This window comes from Stegastes partitus, unplaced genomic scaffold (assembly GCF_000690725.1).
Source record: "Stegastes partitus isolate 25-593 unplaced genomic scaffold, Stegastes_partitus-1.0.2 Scaffold1346, whole genome shotgun sequence".
Classification (NCBI taxonomy): Eukaryota; Metazoa; Chordata; class Actinopteri; family Pomacentridae; genus Stegastes; species Stegastes partitus.
The window spans coordinates 31,899-54,902 of record NW_007579077.1 but is presented as its reverse complement, the minus strand read 5'-3'; the positions used below and the strand labels follow the sequence as shown (position 1 = coordinate 54,902).

Below are 23,004 nucleotides of genomic sequence, written 5' to 3'. Positions count from 1 at the left end.
CTTTAAGAAACAGTGAAAAAGAATTGTCGACATGGGGCTTTTATTCTGAAACCGTTGGAGGCTTCAGTAGAAATCAACTGGACTTCTGTTGTAGGTTCTCGACAGGGTTCTTCAAGAACCTACATAAACCTACAAGAGAAACCCAGTTGATTTTTACTAAAGCCCTTGAAAGAGTTCCTCAAGAACCTACAAGAGAAGTCCTGTTGAATACTAATGAAGTTTCCACGATTACCACGACTAAGAATCTTACACGGACATGCTTTTATTCTGAAGGACGGTGATCGGAACTCGGAAGTGCTGCTGTTCCTGTTGAGACCGTGTAGCCTCGGACTTGACTAACAGACGTACGTAACAGTGTCACACAACGTCGCTGTCCGTCAGAAGAAGGTAAAACACAACCGCTGCTGTGTAGTTTTGTACCGTTTGAGCTAAATGTGATGAAGTCAGTGTCCGTGTGTCTGCTGCTAGAGCTCAGCTGGTTGTAGCTGAATGTGAAAACTGTCTGTTTACTGTCGCCGGTTCTCTGCACAGTCCGAAAAGTCAAACGTGCTGCTGCTGTAGTTGATGTTTGGATTGAAGCAGGTTGTTTAAAGCTACCGTCTAAAGCCGGGCATGCACACTTAAATGAGTTTACTGAGGGTTAGTCGACCACGAGTTTTCATTTCAGTCTTCTTCCATTTGTATTTTTATCACTCTTAGCATAATTTATATTTAAACATGCATTATATATGTGTTTGAACCACTACATGACTGGCTGTAGACTCTTCAGGTTCTCTGCTTTCAAATTTTACCAAACCTATTTCTGCATTATTTAAAGAATATTCATGCTTTGTATCAACGCGGTCAGTCAGGTACTCCAGAGATGAATGTGCAGTTAATTCATTCATTCAGATTTTTTAAAAGAAGATATGACATCCTTTATCCAGTGAGCAAATGAGTGATGCTGACACAGGAACTGAAGGAGCTCAGAGGTCTGTGCTATGAGGATGGAACAGCAGGTAACGCAGGTTGAACCACAGCTATGACGGTGATTCACTTCTCATCCTGTCTACAGAAAAACTCAGCCAACCAACCGGTCACTTCTCTTTTAAAACAGCATCACCTCCTAGAGGATCCTGCAGACCAGAGAGTCTCTGTAGAGCAGAAACATTTGGAGATTTAAACCCTGTTTTTCCCCTGTCAGACTTAGACATGAGAGATTTAGGTTCTCAGCCGAGGGAACCGTAGTCTTCATTGCTTTTTTTTTTTTTTTTAACTGCAAGAAATTTCAAATCCTTGTTATTTTTCCAAAAGTTTTCTCCTTTGTGTGGGGACAAAGTTCTAAATCAGAGACTGATCAAACCACTAAGGCCCTGTTACTCTACTTCCTGGTTTGAATAATGCTTTATTTACTGCCAAGGTCGTTTAACACCACCAGGACAGTCGTGGAAAACATGAGGCTAAAGCTGTCTTACACTCCATAAGAACAGGAATACACAATTGTAATTAGTCAGATCTACTGATGACTTGATACCGGAGCAGTTCTATTGATAAGCCTGTTACCTTAAACAGTCACATAGTCTGCAGTTTTTTGAAACCTTTCCTGTTTTGGCTTTGGTTGAAGATGCTGTGCTGCTTTTTTAGCCAGTTAGTTTGTAGTTTGTTCTTCTTGTGAGAAGCATGCAGATTCTTGGGACTTATCCCTGACATGTAGCGTGGATTAGTCTGGGTCAGCATCTCACAGCTTGTTGCACAGTGCAGCAGCCTGTCTTCACATCAGACAGGTGAGCTGTCACACAGTTGTTCGGCTGTTTTCGGGCTATTCTGTCTTAGTTTATTAAATACCTGAAGCATCACACAACAGCAGGATCCATAAGATCATCTCTAAAGCATTAGAGCTGTGCACATTTACTACTGTTATTTTAGATTTAGTCTTCTGTTTGCGTGAATGAACCCATGAACAGCAAATGTCATCGCTGCCCCTTTAATGTAGTTAAATGGTTTGATGCAGAATCGCTGACTTGGTTGAACAGGTTTAGAACCCTTTTATGTGACTATATGTAGTGTGACTGTGGTTGTGAGACTCAGTGAAGCCAGATAACAAAAACATATTCTGGGTATGTTGAACCTGCTTCATAGACAGGCTCCTTGAGACACTGCTGAAAGTTTTCTGTTGCTTAATTGATTGTAGAAAGAAAGCAATAAAATTCTAGTGAGTCTGAAGCTGGACTTTTTGTTTGGTGTAGAGCTGGACAGTTGGACAGACGGCTGCACGACAGAATGAAACACCTGATAAACTAACAGTTATTCATATCACTATCAACAGGCCTTGTTTACCAGTCACACCCCGCCGCAGCCCTCAGCTACGTTTTGAACTCTGCTGTCCTGATTCAGTGATAAAGCGTTCTTGTTATTGGATATGATTTGTGTTTGCAGCCAATGAGAACAGTTGCGGTACTCGGAGGAGGGATTGGGGGTTTGGCTGCATCTTACTACCTGTGCAAGAACCCCCAGGTCACAAAGGTAACACACACACACACACACACACACGGTTGTGTTTCGTCCCTTCAAAGGACTTTGTACTGTATTGACTCACATACATTTCCTGAAGATTTGCTGTAACTCTGACTTTAATCACCACTTGTTTAACCTTAAAATATAACCGGACCTTCTCCTAACCTTAAATCAAGTTTTCACCGTTGAGTTTTAACGAACTCATTTTTCCTGTCCTTACATAGACATACGAAAAACAATTCAGAAAGAAAGTTCTATTGCCAGATGGCAGCTTTTAAAAAATGCTATCATACAGGACCTACTGAGGTGTAAAACTATGAGGAGGTTGGTTCACTTAGTTGTCCTTCTTTATACTTTTGGAATTCCCCGGGGTGGATACAAAGTCTTTTCTTGCTTCTAGGGAGAATACACTTCCTTATTCAGAAGAGAGAAAGGGGAAAGAAACGTCTTATAGTTGTAGTAAATTAATTTAATATAGATTGTACCCTGCGCACTAATTCACATGTTGGTAATCACCATGACCAACCCATAAACAACAATAATAATAAAAAATCCTGCTGCTGCTAAAAAGGTAATAAACCTTAGTTCAAATCATTTGAGACGTGTGCATGTATTTTCCAAAGTCTCACTTTCAGGATATGGATGTGTGACGTGTGCAGGTCTGTGAATGTTATCAGGAAGTGATGTGCAGATAAGACCTGGGTGGTAAAACTACAGCAGTATGTACTGGAGACACTTGTCAATCGAAATATGAGAAAAGTTTTGTTATAATTCATCAGACGCAGGACGTTACAAAAACACTAAATTTGGTAACATGTGTGTAAATGTATTCATAAATGTGTTTTTCATTGTTTGCTTTTGTTAATACTTTGTCTTAGTTTGTGTTGATATTCAAATGATTACCTTTGTGCTTTGATAAAAAGGCAAAACTGGTTAAATTCAAAGTAAGAGGGTTTTTGTGTAGGTAGAAAAAAAGGTAGACCTTTTTAGGTTGTTTTTTGTTAAAATACATGATTACAAATGAGCCATCGTTATTGATATTGACTGAAATAAAACATATTGTGATGCATTTTTCAACTCTGTCACCCAGCACCAGAGTCGGATGTAAGCTGGTTGGGTGTGTGTTAGAGTGTGTTTGTGTGTGTTGTTTTGTCTGTTAGAGGACGGGTAATGAAGCTGAATAGTGTGGCACGGTAAAAAGTTTATTTCAGTTGGTGCATTCGATAATTATTGGCAATTTTAATTTTATTAAGGGCCAGGAAAACAAAGGTTTATTTTGAATTTCACCACCTGACGTAACATGTACCTGCTTTAACCTATTTAATCAAGATATGCAGAATAGTTTTAATGTTAACATAATTAAAAACACATATGTTAAAAAAATGTAGATAAAATAATAAAGTAATAAAATAAAGAAAACAAGGAGAACCCGGTGTGGTACAGAGGTGACCAGGACAAAGCCTCTCCGTAATCAGAGGTTAAGATTCTAGCTGGGACTTGGTATCACGGCTGAGACCCACCACCGGTCTCTGTTCACATCCCAACATGAAACCTGTCAGCCTTTGGAGCACGCTGCCTTCAATACATTTTGGATTTCAGAAAGTACAGTTGCAAATTTCACCATCACCTTGTTCTTGAGAAACTCTCCACTCGTAAGGTCTCAAATAGGGAAGTTTCGAGGTCACCTCTGTGAGCTTTGTCCTTGAATCCAAATTCTGGCCTGCTGCATACGCACACAGATGTGCTTCTGAACATATCACTCATAGCACTTCCAGCTGACAATTTCCATCATCTGAAACTTCCTCAGTTCAGGGGAACTTTAAGGAAAGTTAAAGCAGATCTCTTTTATGACTGCAGAGGAGCTACCGGACGGTTGAGCTGACACTGTGCAGCACTGATGCACGAATAGAGTCTACATGAAAGAGTCATTAGAGGGAACCTCACCTGCCACCTCATCTACAAACTCAGTGTCTATGAAGCAACATCTGGATGAGCCTGAGTGGATTGAAAACAAATGCTGTGTACAAGTTAGACTTGAGCGCTTTGGCCACAATCACCCCAAATATATTTTTGGGCCATAACATTTATTTTGTCTACAGTGCAGGAGACATTTGAGATGAAAGTGGGGAAGGTAGAACATTCACAGTCGCAGTAGGAGTAGAGAGTTTGTCATCACAATAGAGGCACGTGTCCAGAATCAGAAAAACAAAAGAATGGAATCTCGATTATACTGACCGAGTTCTGGCTTTTGTCACAGGTGGTTCTTAAATATGGACTTGTAGTTATAGTTTAAATACTTAAACATTCTTTCATTCAAAATAATTAGCTTTATGTTTCTAAATACCTGCATGAAATGGAACCGATTAATAATTATTTAAGCTTTATTGATTTTGACGAGGGGCGTGCATTGTTCTGGACGTTAAAGTCCAAATGCAGCAGCAGGAGAGGTCGTCCTGTCACACGAGAGCAGCAACAGTCTCTGAAAATGAATTAAATGTATGAAATAATACATTCAACCACATTTGTGTTTTATCTATAGAGCTTTCTGTGCATGTTTTAAATTTATTATATGTCAATCCAGGTGATTGTTTTGGAGTCCAGCAGTCGTTTTGGAGGTTGGCTGTGGTCCACCAGGAGGTCCGATGGGGCGGTGTTTGAACATGGACCCAGGGGAATTCGACCTGCTGGGGCAGTGGGACGCAACACACTCAATATGGTGAGTTTTTATGACATTAACATACTGTAAAGGATATAATCGGGACAAGATACAAGATCCTTTATTGAGCCCCGTTCAGTGAATTGGAAGACTCTCATGTCTGCAGAGTGTCTTTAAAGCTTTTAGTTCAAAATACTGAAAGATGGTTCATGTCATCACGACTGTATAAACCCTGTTTTTAGCCCCTTTTCTAAACAGGTTGACTGTCTGTAGCTCTGAGAACCACTGACCTGCTGCTGTTGCCCTTTTAGGAAGAACTCACTTTAGTTAGAAAACCAGCTGAGCAGGGCAGCTAACAGACACATGTATGTCTCACATGTATGTACCAGAGGGCTGCACCACGAATCAAGTTCAACATAGTCAGGCTGTCTTTGTGCAAGTCGGCTCAACAGAAACTAAAACCCCAGTCAGAGAAACAGGTATCATGAAGGTGGTCTTTGTTAACTCAGGCTTTCTGCTTTAAACTGAGGAGAAAAGGGGACTTTTCCTCTGTCATGTGACTTCTTCTGCACTAAATGCACCAATAGTGTCCCACCTGCTTCAGTCAGCAGGTTGTTTTAATGTAGAGCTACAAAGAATATAAAGTGTATGATGCTACAAAGCGCTGCTTAAGCTGTTTGAGTGAGCCCAAAGATCCAACAGTAAACTACTACTTTTTGGAGACCTTCAAAGATAATATGATTATTAACAAGCTGTGTGTTTGTGTGTAGGTGGATGATCTGGGTCTTGGCGGGGAGATTCTGCCAGTCACCTACAGCCACGTCGCCTCCAAGAACAGATATCTGTACGTGAAAGGACAGCTTCACAGGATGCCTTCAGGAATAAGGTGAGGGTGGTCAGAAGAGAATAGTCCTCGGCTAGATAGTTGTAACTGAATCAACAAAAACTGACAGGTTTTAGTACTTTTTAAAATTCTAGATGCAGTTGTTCATGTAGATAGAACATCTGTCTTTAAGATGCTATGAGCGGTTCTGTTTGATTGGCTTTAGATTGTTCTTGTGTACCTCACAAAGTAGCTGCTGGTCTTATTCTCATTAGTATGTAAAGGAACGTATAATAATACTTTATGTAGAATGTCAGTTAAAATTCAAATATCCAAATATGTGTTCACGACACAAAAACAGTGAGAAACATTCATACAGCATTAAAATTAAAGTGCTGTAGTTTAAACCTGCAGCGCTGTGACTTGTCTCCCCCGTCTGGCAGCAGGCCGAACTACACAAACACTGTGATGCTTGGTGGTTTTTTTCACTGTAGGCGCCGCCATCCTCCAGTTATTGCAGGTTGAAGGAAAACACAGCGTGGGAGTGATGCCCCAGACAACACATTTAAAACCTCGATATGCTGCAAAACAGAGAGCGACAGGCGTCTTTAGCATTGTGTGAACTTGTTTAGCAACAGTTTGCATACACAGGGTTGTTGATTTATATGCAAAAGTCCAGCACTGCAGCTCTTAATTATATATACTGTATATCATATGCACGTACGTGCTGTGTCTGGGTCATTTAACTGGAATGTTGAGACATGTTTCTGAAATGACAGAGTTAAAGCAGTTAAACTGAATATTCCCAGTGGTATTAAAAGTTTAACATTTTAGTAGAAGATGTACCGGAGCCTCAGCCTCACCTGTCGAACGTCCTCCATCTTTTTTCTTTAGTGGCCTTGTGCGGACAGTCCCACCCTTCTCTCGCCCAATCCTCCTGAGTGTTGCTTCTGAGATACTGGTGAAAAAAGGCAAAGAGGACGACGAGTCCATCCACTCATTTGTTTCTCGGAGGCTTGGAAAAGAGGTGAGGAGAACTCTCAGATCTTTGTCAGAAAGATCATCATTCAGATTTTTCTGTTGTCAAATCCAGTTGTAAAACAAGCATTATGTAGGATCCAAAGCAAAAGCTGCACTGAATTATAGATACACTGTGTGCACTAAACAACAGTCGTTAGATTGTCAGCTTCATTAAAGTTGTATCTGACGTACAAAACCTCATCGTGAATTCATCTGTTGTTGGGTTTAAAGTCCTAAAAAGACATTTAAGTTTCAGTTTTATTCTTAACACAATACTGTGTTAGTTTTAGTTGAGCTCAAGCTTTAGGATCCATTTTTATAAAAACTGTGGGTTTTAAAATGTTAGAATTAAGTATGTTTCGAGCTATTATGTATTCTGAATCTGTATTTTGCACTGAGCCTATGATTCTGTTTCGTATTTTCCTACTGAGAACAGCATACGTCCTTGAAGATAATATGGCCGGTGAGAACCGGTTTGCATACTTGGAGACAGCGGAAACTCCTCTTTTTTATTAGATACGATTGTTACTTTAGCTACACGCCGTACCAACAACATCCACACACGTTGCTTACCAAATGTCAAGGACGTGGACAGAGCGTAGAAGTATGCCTGTCCACGCCATCAGTAACTGGCCAATTAAATCTTATCTATGTTCGGGGCAGGCCCAGCCCAAGAAGATATCTGTAACCTGGAACCGAAAACACTCAGTTCAGCTGGACATGAGATTCCTCTCTGTCCCTCTGAATTCCAGCGCTGCAAAACTTTACCTGTGGCCTAAATAAATTCTGCATCTGAGAACTGAAGATTTCTCCGGCTTATTCTTGGGCTTCCAACCAAAGAATCGGATCTAACAATTTCTATCACTTGGAGGCAAGTTTGTAAAGAATGTATAGAGCTGGACAGCAAGAGATGTTCTGTCTTGTCTTGTGTATGTAAATAAAGTGATTCCTGTTATTGGGTCCTTCCCTCCTCTGTCATTATTGGAAGAGATTTACTCACAGCCAGGATGACTGGACGGATATTTAGTGACCAAAAGTCTTAAAATGTTTAAATGGCATCAGAATGTTAGATTCACTTTGGTAACTATAATTCTTATATTGACGGCTATTGTGTTGTTTTTTCTTTCTCTATGTGTGTGTGTGTGTGTGTGTGTGTAGTTGGCAGATATAGCTGTGGACAGTTTGTGTCGTGGTGTGTTTGCAGGGGATTGTAGACAGTTGAGCGTTCGCTCCTGCTTTCCTCCTCTCTACAAGGCAGAGCAGCGCAGAGGTTCTCTGATACTTGGAATGCTGCTGGGCTCAGGTACTCTGAACACTTATGACACTGTTGGTACTTCTCTGACCAACTTTTTGTTGTGGACGTCACGTTCCTGTGCCAGAGCCAGAACAAAGATCATAGCTATGAAGCAGCCAAATAGTTTTGTAGAACCTGGTGTTTCAAACAAACACAGCGAGGCTGTATTCAGCTGCTGTTGCTTTATTTCCTCTCGATTGCGTTTTAAATGGTTTTAATACTTTTTGGCTCGTGTGAAGCACCTCGACTTACCGTGTCGACAGTCTTTAAACCACAGAACCCTGTTTAATTTGAATTAAAATTGAATTTCCATTAATGCCAAGAGTAATTGTTTGAGTCTTGTTTCCTTCGTTGTATCCTCATTTCCTTCCTTGTATCCTTTCTTATTTCCTCATTTACTTCCTTGCTTCCTTCCTTAATTCCATCGTTCTTTCCTCATTTCCTTCCTTGTTTCCTTTTTTCCGCATTTTCTTCCTTGTTAGCTTCCTTGTTTCCTCATTTACCTCCGCATTTACTTATTTACTTGGTCACGTCCTCGTTTACCTTCTCCTTTATTCATTTCCTCGTTTACTTTTTTATATATTTCCTTGTTTACTCACTTCATAATTTACTTCCACGTTTATGCCCTCGTTTCTTGATTTACTCCCTCATTTACTCATTTCCTTGTTTACTTCCTCATTCAGTCATTTCCTCTTTTACTTTCTCATTCACTTCCTTGTTTACTTCCTTGTTTACCTCCTTGTTTACTTTCTCTGTAATTTCCTCATTTACTTCCTTGTTTACTTGTTTTTTTTTAACTTATTTACTTTGTCATTTACTCTCTCTTTTACTCGTTTCCTCATTTCCTCGTTTACTTCTTTGTTTACTCTCTTGTTAATTTCTTTATTTACGTCCTCATTTAGGTCTTTGTTTACTCCTGTTTTTTCTTGTTTACCTTTTCGCTTACTCCACGTTTTCTCATTTCCATACTTCATGTTTATTTCCTCGATTCTTTTTTACGTCCTTGTTTCCTCATTTACTGCCTCATTTACTAATTTTCTTTCTTGTTTGCTTCTTCGTCTACTTGTTTTCTTGTTTACTTTTTCGTTTAGTCATGTACTTCCTCATTTACTTGTTTCCTCATATCTAGTTTGTGTCTGTGATGTGTGCTATTAATGGACTAAAGTTGTGTGTTTGAAAACCTGCAGGTCCGACTCCGGTGGTCTCTCCTGGCCCTCTGGCTCAGAGATCCATAAACGAGTCGTGGGCCCAGTGGTCTCTGAGGAGGGGAGTGGAATCCCTCCCAGAGTCTATCGCTGACTACCTACAACAGAGCGGGAAAGTGGAGCTTCACAAAGAGGCAGCTGTTAAACAGATTCGTCCTTCAGCGTCTGGTTGGCAGGTTGGTGAGGAGGTCACAGACAACTAGTACTGATGTGACACTAAGATTTAGCTGCATGTTGTGTCTCCCTTTGTCTGCAGAGCTTTATTACAGAAATTCTACATTTTAATAAGTCAGCTTTCTGAAATGTTTTTACACCATCTTTAGTCATTTTAGTGCCAGAGATCAGGGTGTGAGTCAAGAGTCTAATATCTCATTAGCCAAGTGAGCTGCTGTTAACTTGTACTAAGTCTCACACTTCGTAAAAGATAACGTATGTTGTCTTTGAACCACTGATGTTTCCTCAAACAAGAGCAGATCTAGAGCAGCTAATTAGTTCCAAACATTACAGTTGTTAAGAGGTCACATTATTTACTGAGTTTTTCATTTTTTATCTACTGATTTCTTGTTCTCTCTCTTACAAGTTCATATTTGACACCTGCCTTTTTGACAGTTTGCAAGCAGGCAAAAGTTAAAATTTCAGTGTGACTGAAGTGAAATGACACATCTGCTCAATGGACACTAAGTTTTGTACAGACATTCACGGTTCCTTGACAGTGAATTCCACTGACTTTGCTAAACTCCTGATTTTTCGTCTTTGCCACCACGAGGTTCACGTGTGTGATTTTAAATAAAATGTCTCAACAACTGTTGGATGTATTTCTGTCAATATTGCTGCACATTGGTGTCACCTTCAGGATGAACTGACACATTTTTTATTCTATTATTCCAATAGTTTGGTTCATTAAAACATTACACCTGCTAAACATAAAGATTTCCAAGCAAAGTGTCCAGGCTGAAAAATAAAAACATGTCGGACAGTTCACTTCTGTTTTGTTGTCTGTCAGTTTGGATAATACGAGTGTGTAACTGTGTGTGTAGGTTCATTTGGAGGATGGAGTCGTATCAGCTGACCACGTCATCTCTGCACTGCCTGCTAAAGGTAAGTGTCATTACTGGAATGCTTGTCTGACATAAAGACCCTCAGCTTTCCTGATGAACAACAGGAACTCCTCCTATCTTCCTTCAGGAAAGCCTTCAGTCACAACACGCTGAGGCTCATGTTGAAAGAGTGAATTTAGTGTAGCTGGAAAATAGATTGTGAAAATGTTTTCTGGATTTTAGCCTAAAACTTAAACTGTTCACATTTTATATTTGCTCCTATAAAGTAATAAAACAATATTTTGTGTATTTATCTACACTCGTTTCCTGAAATACCAAATGTTTCAGATCTTTTTTTAAACACAATTAATCTACAAGAAAAATACCATAGGAAGAAAACTATCTTTTTATTTCACCATCACTTGTGTCCTCCCAGCCCTTTCCTCAGTCCTGCCTCCGTCCTGTCAGCCGCTCATCCAGCAGCTGCAGGACGTTTCCTCGGTGACTGTTGCTGTGATAAATCTGGAGTACGAGGGTTCCGTCCTGCCTGTCATGGTGAGAGCTACAAATAAACACACTGAAGTTTGTTTTTGACTTGTGAATGCTGTCTGGCCCATGAAGATTATCAGTTAGTGAATTTCACTCACATGACGCACAAGCAAATTCATAAACGCATCTATGGAAGAAAAAAAAACCCACTGAAGTAGCACCAAACTGTCCTCTCCTGTAGAAGCATTATCCACCTTCTAATAGCCCAGTGATCCGTCCTCAGTTTACAACGGAAAAGGCAAACAATTACACATAATATTGTCTTTGTGTGGTTTAATTGTTCATTATTAGGATTTTTTTGCTACTTACACAACAAAGGAAGCTCCCTGTTGAGATTATTTTTAAAAAATGATTCTGATAATGTGATACCTCTGATGAAGTCATATTTTCAGTGTTAGTTGTTGTAGAGCTCTAGCAGTGACAGAACTGACACTGACATACAACCACCTCTGTCTCTATGTGTTGTCAGGGTTTTGGTCATCTTGTTCCTTCGTCAGAGGATCGGGGTTTACTGGGAGTGGTCTACGACTCTGTCCCCTTCCCTCAACACAACAGACCTGACGGACAAACAACTAGACTGACGGTACACACCCACTCCTCTGTCTCTCCCTAATATATGTGTTGTGTTGTGATTCATCCCGTGTGGAAAATGTGTTGCTGAAAAGTCTGTTGTAATTTAACACAAAGTGGATTCTCAATGCAGCTCAGCTGCTTATTTCTAATGTGACAGCTGCACACTGTCGCTGTTTAACTTTAGATTTCAAACATGATATTAAAGAAGTGTGTTTAGGTCTGACACTGTCCCTCAATGAAAGCTACGTGGAAATTCTTTTAGTTTTCAGGCAAATCAAAGTGAAATTAATGTTATTAGTTAAATACTCTGATAAATACCAACAGCCTGATCACTTTTATAATCACATATTTATGCCTTTTCTGTGTTACCAACTAAATACATGAAGGTTTCTATTTCCATGGCAACACAATGCATGCAGTGAGTGCATGGCTTCATTCACATGACCATGTCTTTCAGGTGATGATGGGTGGGGCCTGGTTCCAGGAAGTGTTTGGGTCCCCAGAGGCAGTAACAGAGGAGCAGCTTCTTGCGAGAGCCACCGAGGCGGTGCGCTGCCACCTGGGAGTCACCACAGCACCCAGCTGGAGCCTAGTGGCTCTACACAGGGTAGGACAAGACTGTCTGAGTGAAAAAGTAGTTTGCTTCATTATTAGTGTTTGAATTCTTAGAAATTGTGACGTTAGATATTTTTTACCAGTCAAATACTGTAAGTCGTTTCTCCAGCCACAAACATTGCACACTGACTATATTATTGATGATCCCTGGTGTTCTCCTCATCAGGACTGTATCCCTCAGTATTATCTAGGACACTTTTTGAAAGTTGGTGAGTATTGATCAATACATGACATCTAAACATTCTACATTCACAAGGTGTAGGAAAACACTATTTTAACAATTGTTTTTCAACCTTTCCAGAGTCCATGCGTAGCTTCATAAGGGAGAATAATCTGCCGCTGTCTCTGACTGGGTCGTCCTACGATGGCGTGTCGGTCAATGATGTCATCTTTAGTGGACGGACGGCTGTAGAGGAGTTGTTGGGAACTGGAGTTTGAAGGAGCTTGTCACTATTCAAACATGTCAACAGTAAGTCAATCAGTTATGTAAATAAATACTTTAAAGAGCTGTAATTAGTAAAAGAACCATTAATCCAACTATATATGCTGTTAAAGGTGCACTTAAAAGTCGTTTTTGCTTTCCCAGTACAGCCTCCTGTATACCAGCATTTCAAATCGGATGCTGTATGCATAAAGCACACATGGAGAGACCAGTTGATGGACATGAACACCTGCAGCTTTTCTACCTGAAATGCCTCCTACTTACCAACAAGCAGACGTCTCAGGTTGTTGCTTGTCGTATGAGCTTGTGAGGAAAAGTGCAGTCACTGACGTCAGCTGTAGGGGTTTAAACAACTCAAGATGTGTCTGGAAAACACCAAGACTGCTACATGACGCGTCTGAATGTCTCATGGCCAAGCTGCTTCAGTATGTGCATGCAACAGTTGGTCTGCTCATACCAGGATTCTAGGCCCTAATAGAACTGTGCATCATTTTAAAGCAGATGATTACACATGTTGTGGTTCTGTAAATAGAATTTGCCTACAGATTTTAAATTAAAGCCTTATTGTACTCTTGAGTTCTTTGTCATGTTCTTTTTTTGGTCACTTGTCATGTAGTCGTCAACCCAGTTCTGTTACTGCCTCTCTGATGTGTGTTGTATGAACAGAACAGTTCTGTAATGGAGAACTCTGAGGCAAACTTGTGACTTTGGGTCATTCAAATCAGTGTTCCCAACTTTACGGTACTTTTCATCTCCACTCGACTCCAGATTGAGTGATTAAGTTAAGAAAACCAAAAATATTGTTCAGAGTCTGACATTTTACTTGTGACATATGGGATATTGGATTGACTCTTCAGGTCTGTAAATGTTTACGAACTGATAGCAGAATTAGTTCTGACTCAGATTTCAATGTGAAAAATGGACTCGGTGGTAAATGAATAATGACCATATCAACAACTTAAAAATGGTGGGTTTATTTGAGGAAGAAAAACACAAAACAAAAGTTAACACCTGTTCAACCTGAGACAAACTCCAGACTGGACAGGTCAAAATAAGAATAAAGTTCTCACACAGCGTCGTCTGTCCCCTGGTGAGTACAATAAAATTATCTGAGGCCGAGTTTCTTCTTCTCTTTCTGTTTCTTGCGGACCACTTCAATGTTGCGGTCCTTCCACATGCTCTTCCTCAGTTTGATGGGTCGACTCCCAACGTATTTCCCTGGACAAACGGGGAACACAAGAGTGAGACAGATACAAGGAGGCTGTCAACTCTGTGACATCAGTGAACATACAATTATAAAATGTGACAAATTCACATCAAAAGTGCCATTTACAAACACAACACCAAAAATGTTGGTCAAGACTTCAACACGTCTGTAAAGCGACTGACCGTTCATCTCTCTCATGGCTCTGACGTAGTCGTTTGGATCTTTGAAGCTCACAAACCCGTAGCCTTTGGTTTTTCCTGTCCGTTTATCTCTGACCACCTGAAATCGCATCGTTTCATTTAGTCTCAGTATCCACAACATACAGGCAAATTCCAGGTCTTTTGGAATAGTGTGAATAATCACAGATGACAGCTGTTTGGCCACAGTAACAGTCTGACATGTCTGGCACTGACCAGAGAGAGCTTTTCTGGAAACCGGTCTCTTACAAGCTGAAGTGGAAATGCTGTGGTTAGGGGTTGTTGTGTGACATCAGGTTCTACGACTTCTACATCATATGAAGAATACTCACAGTTAATGTGAGGCCATTTGTTTAAAAGCTAAAGTTGACACACTGGTCAATGCCTGCAGGATGCCTTAATTCTTTCATACAACTGTATGTCATCACATTTACAATCACTTATGTGTCTGATGAAGAAAATATTGTAGGAATTTTCAGGAACTATGTCAAAAACCGAGAAAGACCAAGATTTAGAAGAATCAGATGAACAGAAAAACAACCAAACCTTAGCTTTGAGGAACGATGGGTATCTGCTGAAAGCTCTGGCCAGTATGTCGTCGTTGACCTCGTTACCAAGATCACCACAGAATATACGGAAATCATCTGCAACAAGGAGACAATGTTAACTTCATCAGAAGGTACTCAATACAAAAAGCACTAAAATGACCATGGCTACTAAAAAAACAGTCTTTTCTATTTTTGCATGTTTTTTGTTCCAATTTGAACTCTGTAAACATTCAGCATTCTGAATGTTTGGCTACTAAAGGATGCAGCTACGTGACATCCAACGTGTGAAAGAATTTAAAACCATCTAAACATGACCTCACACAGACAATCCACCAAGCGCTGGTAAATGTGTGAGGAGCTACAGCTTTGTTTTCCAAACACTTGCCCAGTAACACAGAACTCCGTGGTAGGAACAGAGGATATTATTTTATGATTGTGATGCTGTCTTTGCAAGGAAATTTTTATTTGAAGTGTAATTGTTAGTGACTGTTACTCAAGCAGCATATCGTTGTCGTATCATCTCTAGTCTCTGGAGCACTTTGTACCTGAATCCCACTCCAACAGACTAGCGTCTTCCCAGCTGGTGCCTGCTGCAGTACGGATACATTTCTTCACCTTCTCAGACTTTGCTTTCTTTTTGTCTTCTGTAGCACTTTCCACAGGCTGGAAGACAGACAGAGAGAATCGTCATATACTGTCTTTATCTGTGTATCCTCAGTAGATAGAATTGGAGGTGAACAATATAATTGCATCCCTTCCTTGCTCTGTGTGCCATTGCAATATTTTATTACATTACCCTAGATCCACATGACAAGTACCTTATGGTCCATCCACCCTTTGCATTATACATTTATTGCCCCCTACTCCTTTGGAATATGTGACAAAATACAACCAGTGGCTCCGAGTGCAGCTGCTCGGCCTGGCTGCACTGGCTGTGAACGGGGATGCTGTTGCTGGTGAGACTCTGGTTTCATTTATGGCTGAAGCAATAAGGATGTGTCTGAAGTAGACACACTGTGAGCACGCTTCACTGCTTCTATGAATCATAAGCCAAAAAAGCAGGACGGCCCCACTGCATTGGAACTCAACATGCTTCTATCACATAGAACACGTGTCAAAACTATAGGAGTTCAAGAAGCTCATGAACATAGTTTCTTCAATCATTTCTACCAACTTTATGCTATTTGTGTTATATTATAAATTCATGTATGAGAAACCAGAGAAAACTGCCGATTGCCACCAAGGCTACTGTTTGGGTTTAAGGTTTACAGGTTCCATTTCGGCATCTCTGAAGATGAAACCTTTATATCTTTAGTCTGTCTCTTTATGGAAAATCTAAGTTTTTAACCCTTTCTCACACTGAAAAAGGATGATGCAAAAAAAAAAAAAAAGGGGTTTGTGTACAACCATGAGGAGAGGACGGACACCATATGGCTAAAAGCATGTGGACACAACTGGTACAACAGTGTTTTCAGATGTGTTGTGCAAATTCACCTCAACGTGGGGGGGCTCGGGCTCAGGCATACTCGGCCCGATGATGGCGCCGCTGTCCTCGCTCTCCTTCTTGTCGAGTAGACCTGCTGCCATGACTGCTGCCTGCTGTTCTGCCACGCGCGCTGCCAGTTCTTCCTGAAAGATCCAAATCAGACACATTCATACGGGCTCACAGATGGAAACCTAATGCTGCGCCACAACTTTCAGATTCAGTAACACGCAAAAACCTGCATCCCCGACAAAACTAACACGTCACATAGTTAGCGTAAAGGCCTGTTTGTACGTCTCAAGCACAGATTAGTGCAAGGACCCTCTGTGAGTTATTAGGACCCACATATTGACAGATTTCAGTGACGTAGCTCTCGTGGAACATTACTGGTGAACTCTGATGTGTCGTTTTTAAAGAGGACGTTGTTGTAACTTGAATGTATATATAACTTGACATGTATGGCAAAGTCCTGGCATGAAAACACCTCCATACCAATATTAATTTACTGTCACTAACTAGCAAACAGGAAATCAGCCTAAAGTGACAAACATCATCCAATTCACAAGAAATGTACACAGCAACATGAAATACATTCACTGGGTGTTCTCTGATGCCAAATAGTGGAAACCAGGAGTGATCTGCAACATCCAGTAATAGTCCAGGCCTGAGGACATCGACGTGCCCTCAACAAAACCATTCCACTGTGTTGCACAAATACACAAGAACCTAATCATCATTGCTTGTAGCTTAAATTTCCTATATTAGTCTAATCTTCCCTTCTAAAGTGGAGCCTAAGAAATACTCTCCAACACAAAAGTACCTTTTTAGTGGTCATACACTGACAACAATGTAAATACCATTCTGGCTTGTCTCTGAGCCCGAACATCATTTCTTTTATGTCCAATATGAGCAGGAGGAGCGGAGTACACGGTCGGAGCTGCCTGGATGATGGACGGTGTTGTTTTGACAGGAGGCAGGGGTCCATGTCTTGCCGGAGGTGCCGACACCATAGAGACCATATCACCGACCTAAGGGAGACACACCAAACACACACAGAGAGACACGCAAACTTAAGACAGGTAAGTCACAAGACAACACATGTGGAAAATAATTAACAGTCGTGTTGACACAAAAGAGAAATTGAAGGTAGAGTATGCCATTCCTAAGAAAGTTTGTTTATATTTTAACTCAACAGCTAAACAAACAGCCTTTTCTTCAATGCTCCATCTGAAGCCTCACATTCATGGATGCATATTGCCATGGCAACAACACTAACAACTGGGCTTGTGACCCAACAAAAAACATTTCAGCCTTTCTTGTAAAAGTGGATGTCTCTCTCTTATAGCTTCAGCAAAGCAAACATTATATTGTAAGACAAAGCATCATTAAATGAACAACATGTGAGCACATGAACACAGAATTCACTCTATCCTCCAGAAAACATGCGATAACATGTAAGGATTCACTGGGCTGTAGTCTCTACAGTATGCCTTACCACAAGAAGAACGCCCCCTGTTGATGGCTGGCTGGAGCAGTGTTGTGTGAACTGGTGTGATTAGAATGTCTCACTCAACCTTTAAGTGTACCCTGGTATCATCCCTCGTTAAAGGCACTGACATTATCACAGTAAGACATTAATGCTGGACACATCGACTGATGTGGAGGAACATCTCCTGGAGATCTCAGCACAACTATTGTTGATTGTTGCATTAACAATGTTTGTGCTTCGTTCACTTCTGACCTGAGGTGCAGCCACTATATGCTGGATGGGATGAGAAGGCCCCTGAGGTATCTGGCCCTGCAGGGAAGACGGGAGCACCATAGGAGGTGGAGGAGGAGGCCGGGGCAGAGGAGGGGCTATTGGAGGACCACGCATCACCTGCAGCCTCTGACCACCTAACGACAAAGCGACAGAAGATCAACATGTACCAATCAGTCACAAGGATTGTTAAATTCAGTCACATCACAGACCCAAAAGGTAAGAAGGCAAATTCCCATGAAAACAGCACCTACTAGAGCTGGGACTAACTGACTTTTCACGTCAATAGTTTTAACATGAAAAAAGAAATGTAATGACTCACACACATCCTTTTATACTTTGAGATTTAATGAAAATATATGTTGATTATCTTGAACATATTTATGGGAAGAATTTGTGGAGTAAAACTGGATGGACCATTGGACCTTAGAGTTTCCAGCTGGGGTTTGGGTTTATTTAATTTGCTAGCAAAGCTAACCCGATACACAGCAACAGGCTTATTCAAGATGACCTGTGCCTCACCTGGTAAGAGGACAAGAGCAGCACCAGATAACAAAGGGAGGAATCAAAGTCAGCAGTCCAAATGAACAGTTTTAAGTAACTTGTACAGGAACACACCAATTTATCAAAACGTTCTTTGACACATGAGTTGAGGGCTGAAATATCTGTTCAGATGTTATTTTAACAATCCTCACCTCCCATTTACCAGACGTTTTGGTGTAATTTAATTCTGCAAGAACTAAATCCGCCTAGTGTTAGTATACAGTAGACTAGAACTATGTATTGTATGAATTGTATGGTCTGTAATCTTTATCTGTTCAGCCTCTCTGACTGATAAACATCAGTATAACCATCAACACAGAAGTGTGTCAATGATCGTCTTCTGAACAACTTTCAAGTCTGCAGTCTGCCGCATGTTTGTGGTTGAATGTAATGAACGGCACTGAGAGATAAACAGTATTTCACTCAAACTCATATTTTGAGATTTTTTAATCTGTAGGCCATAATTACTGAAAGAGAAAAATGCTTGAAAACACAATAAGTCTAGAATATATACATTTTTTCCTTCCTAAATAACTGATTGAAAATCTATAACTTTTTACCAATATTCTAAAAGTTTGAGATGCTCTCGTACATCCTCAGTAACATCCACGGACTGTAAAACATGCAGTGTTCAGTCACATCCTTGAACCAGAGTGCTGTTGTCATTATTCCTGAATAAATCACTAAACTCAGTCTGTTGGTAATCTCACCAGGTCTCTGCAGGATATGCGGGACAAAGGCTGGTCTCATCATGGGAGGCGGAGGTTGACGTACTGGAGGAACTGGGACAGTCACAAGTCAACACAGTGAGTGTAAATAACGTATTCAAAAAGGCACAGCATGACGGCAGCAGTTTGGGCTATAAGCCGCAAATGTTAACTGAAGCAACTCTTATACGTTCTAAACTTCAGTCTTCACATAAATGAACGTGTCCTGCTTCGGAGACTGATGTGACACACCACGTAATATGTGAATGACTTGTTTTTAGGCAGCTTTCCTTCCTCTTTGAATGTTACACAACTATTTGAAAGATATCATCATAGATAGCGACTGAATGTATTCAAAGAACTATTTGGACTATAACCTAGATACAACACAAACCATTTGATTTGGTTTGTTTCCATTCTAACTATGTGAGCATATTGAGTCATTATTATTGTGTACAAAGTCATGAGCGGGCAGTAAGTTAACAACCCTAATTTTAAATGATTGTGAATGTTGAAGGTACGTTCTACCTGCTAATGCACTACTTAGCTTACGCATGTGAAAGTGTATTCTCACCTGGTCCCACAAAGGCCGGTGGTGGAGGACCAACAAAACTAGCAGCTCTGGCTTCTAATGTCTGCTGGACCTGTGAGAGGTAGACGGAGTGAGAGAGACAGAGATACAGCACAAAGAGAGACAGAAGACAGAGTCAGTGTTGGTGGCAGAGAAATTCAAAATCAAGACACCTTCATTGTCAGTGGCTCAGTTAGTTTTTATCTGTACAGGTCATATAAACTCAGCCATTAAGACGAACACATCCAGAACATACCAACCTGTCTGTAGGTGTTGGTGCCAATAATGGGTCGCACTACTGGAAGCGCTGTGACCGCCAGAGCTACAGGTACTGCCTCCATGACAGGTGGGCTTCCCGATACCGGTACTGGGCCCCCAAGAACCTCCTGCTCAAAACTACAGAGACAGAGTGGCATCATCACAGTCAGCGGGTTTTAGGTGGATCAGGTGAAAGAGAATAAATCTGAAAGTGGTAAAAAAGGAGAGTTTTCTGCTCATATTAAAAACAAATGGTTTTTAGTAAAGACACAACCTGCAGAAATGAGCTACTTTTCACAGCCACTAACGGTTAGAGCTAAGCTAGGAAGCAGCAACAAATTACCCCAAAACATCTGCTAGAAAATAATAACAAATAATGATATAGTTTAACATACGGGCCTTAGTGGGCAATAAAAGTGGTAGAGCAATGAAAGATGGATAAACAGAAACAAGGAGCAGGTATAACAGCAGGAGGCGGCAAACAGTTTGAACTCACTAAATCCATCTCACAGTAAACAGGACAGCAAGTAGCAAACTAATTCAAGTTTATCACAACACAAGGCACTTCTTCACCACAACTCCTCACCATCATTTAAATATAATCTTTCTACAAATAATTATAATTTATACACATGCACATCACACTTGAACATAACTTGTTATGACCTACAGTGACCTCTTATGCAATATTCCTGCAATATTTTAATCTAGTCATGGTTTTCCCTGACGGAAAGAATTTCTTGTAATACACCTGATCTGAGCTGAGTTGTGTAGTTTGTGCATCTTCACATCAATATATTAATAATCTGAGAAAATAAAAGTACGTGATGTGAGCAGCAGAGTCTAGTATTCACCATGCAGCTCCATTAAAGACCTGTGATTTAACAGCTGAAGTTATGGTTGTACTTGCATATGACACCAAACACAGTTTACCCAGGAGTCTTGGTGTTGGTTCAGCTGAATTGCTCTACAGGATTTCTGGCTATGGTACTGCTGCTAGATACCATTTATGATCAGTTAAAAACTTTGTGTTATCGAGATTTGGGTGAACAGAATATGTACTTACAGAGCCATCTCAGCCTCCATCTCCTTCAGACGCTCCTCTCCCGACTTGAGTGCCATGCTATGAGACAAAACATTGATCAAAGGTGTCCAAAATTAGCAAAGTCACCAAACAATACAACAACTAAATACTTATACACAAGAGATAAAACTGTATAATTGCAAAAGGACCTACTACAATTCCATTATTTAAGTAATTTAGACCCACATTATTAACATTAGTAGCTGACAGGTTTTCTGAATCTAGCTCGGTGCGTTTACATGAAAGAGGCGGCCAAGGCACCAGATGATCAATGACAAACATGGACATGTCTACTGGCAAATTATTTAACGAATACATAAAATCAAGTCATAAAAATAAAACTATTTTCATGGTGATGTTAAACGGTTTTGGTACCAAGAAAAGAACAGTAAAAACATATTTTAAATCGATAAGTTGGCTTATTGCAAATCGTATAAGGTCACCAAGCAAGCTACAGGGCATTAGGGTTTTGATCAGTTTCTGTTTTAGGAATATGTCGCTCAACAAGGGCGTACAGACTGTTGTGTTAAATGGGAGCAAGTAAAGCAAACACAAAAACACAATTCAAATGGATACGTAATCCTAATTCACATCAAGGCTTTAGTGTTTTAATCGGTTTCTGTTGTTGGACAACATTGCTCTACAAAAGTACATAAAACAATAATGTGGCTTTATAACCACTTGCAACTCTAAAAACTCCTATGTTGTGGATTCTGGGTTCTGGTGATCAGTAGCTCTGTCCCATCCTGCTCTGGAGCAGAGGATGTTATCATGATGCATCATGGGAAGAAGTGAACTGTGATCACAGTACTGAAAACCCAGATTTAAACCTGAAGTTGCCTCAATAACATCAAACCCTGCTTCCTAACACCGACCTCAGATGAACCGAACACATACAATATGGTTTGTTGTTTGTCCCAAACAACGATCAGGTAACACAGAATAGTTGTTCGGTGTTTTCATTTCCTCAACTTCCTTCAAGCTGTTGCTTACAATGACAGGAACATTAGTTACGATCTGCCTCCCAAGTGTGAACAGTTTCGTTTCAAACCGTTTCCTCTCAGAAGACAAGTTAAGAGTTTAAACTTAGAGAAGTAGCTCCAGATAGCACACTGTAAGCTAGCTAGCCCAGGAGCTAGCTGGCCCTGCAGCAGTTATCATCCACATCAGTCAGCGGATAGCCACAGCAACCGGCACGTAGTGATTTGTACATTACTGCAGATTATATATCTATCTACCGCCTATAAATATACAAGTTTAAATATTAAAAAATAACAAATATTGGCCAGCAAATAACCATGAGCACCGCTTACTTGAACGTTTTTCCAGCCAGGTTTTAGAGATGAACAGCGCCACCTGCTGTATCGGAGGGTTTAGTGTCACGTTATATTATCTCACTACTATTTCAAGAGTCTGTATAATCTCCCTGCATGTGTTGTATAAACTACCAGCCCTCTTATGAGCTTCATGAAGTCCTTCTGCTCTTAAACTCTATTCCTGGTATCTTGTTATTTATAACGACACATGACAGCATTTCTACACCGCGGACACAGACGAGTTGGACTTTTTACCCGTTGTTATTATTAATGTGGATTCAAAAGCTGCATGCCGGAACCTTACATGTATATTCACCTGTCTGTAGGGGAACGATATCTTCTTCCTCTTCTTAATACGATGGCAGCAAATTATCGGTGCATAACCACAACCACTCAGTGGGAAAGATCAGTGGCTTTAGTTATGTTGAGCAGCGGGGTGCTTCTTCTTCTTCTTCTTCTTCTTGGGGTTAGTGTTACTATAAGGCGCATTACCGCCACCTACCGAGAAGATTAACACAATTCAGTTAAATTCATTTCAATTCAATTCAATGGATTTCAGTTCATTCCAATTCACCAGTTAAATTCAGTTCAGTTCAGGGTGAAGGCAGGAGACACCCTGGACAG

At 40.5% G+C, this 23,004-nt stretch overlaps 2 protein-coding genes across 4 annotated transcripts; one reads left to right on the top strand and one right to left on the bottom strand.

Annotated features, from left to right (window-relative positions):
• Positions 1-364: 364 nt before the first annotated feature.
• ppox (protoporphyrinogen oxidase) lies at positions 365-13,283 on the top strand. Of its 2 annotated transcripts, none has more exons than XM_008298732.1 (14): positions 365-387; positions 2,416-2,502; positions 5,075-5,209; positions 5,920-6,035; positions 6,867-6,999; positions 8,151-8,295; positions 9,474-9,667; positions 10,529-10,589; positions 10,965-11,083; positions 11,547-11,660; positions 12,108-12,257; positions 12,432-12,474; positions 12,567-12,734; positions 12,857-13,283. In XM_008298732.1, exons 2-13 carry the CDS (start codon positions 2,419-2,421, stop codon positions 12,701-12,703), a joined length of 1,431 nt encoding a protein of 476 aa, XP_008296954.1. In that variant the 5' UTR covers positions 365-387; positions 2,416-2,418; the 3' UTR covers positions 12,704-12,734; positions 12,857-13,283. The 2 variants fall into 2 exon arrangements, with proteins under 2 accessions (XP_008296954.1, XP_008296953.1); XM_008298731.1 differs by having other exon boundaries at positions 12,852-13,283.
• Positions 13,284-13,659: 376 nt separating this feature from the next.
• On the bottom strand, positions 13,660-22,786 carry rbm42 (RNA binding motif protein 42). 2 transcript variants are annotated; one of them, XM_008298729.1, is made up of 12 exons: positions 22,697-22,786; positions 21,047-21,103; positions 19,983-20,118; positions 19,726-19,795; positions 19,155-19,226; positions 17,884-18,038; positions 17,000-17,170; positions 16,154-16,288; positions 15,205-15,322; positions 14,658-14,755; positions 14,097-14,193; positions 13,660-13,925 (listed from the first exon to the last, which is right to left on the bottom strand). In XM_008298729.1, exons 2-12 carry the CDS (start codon positions 21,100-21,102, stop codon positions 13,813-13,815), a joined length of 1,221 nt encoding a protein of 406 aa, XP_008296951.1. In that variant the 5' UTR covers position 21,103; positions 22,697-22,786; the 3' UTR covers positions 13,660-13,812. The 2 variants fall into 2 exon arrangements, with proteins under 2 accessions (XP_008296951.1, XP_008296952.1); XM_008298730.1 differs by lacking the exon at positions 22,697-22,786 and adding an exon at positions 22,378-22,403.
• Between the last annotated feature and the right edge of the window lie 218 nt (positions 22,787-23,004).

Bases quoted from the DNA above. Each gene is read 5' to 3' on its own strand.
- rbm42 (XM_008298729.1), bottom strand. From the start codon at position 21,102: ATGGCACTCAAGTCGGGAGAGGAGCGTCTGAAGGAGATGGAGGCTGAG. The intron at 14,756-15,204 runs GTACAAAGTGCT...TCCTTGTTGCAG, and splicing joins TCTGTTGGAGTGGGATTCAG to ATGATTTCCGTATATTCTGT. The intron at 13,926-14,096 runs GTCAGTCGCTTT...CCGTTTGTCCAG, and splicing joins AGCCATGAGAGAGATGAACG to GGAAATACGTTGGGAGTCGA.
- ppox (XM_008298732.1), top strand. From the start codon at position 2,419: ATGAGAACAGTTGCGGTACTCGGAGGAGGGATTGGGGGTTTGGCTGCA. The intron at 6,036-6,866 runs GTGAGGGTGGTC...TTTTTTCTTTAG, and splicing joins AGGATGCCTTCAGGAATAAG to TGGCCTTGTGCGGACAGTCC. The intron at 12,475-12,566 runs GTGAGTATTGAT...CAACCTTTCCAG, and splicing joins AGGACACTTTTTGAAAGTTG to AGTCCATGCGTAGCTTCATA.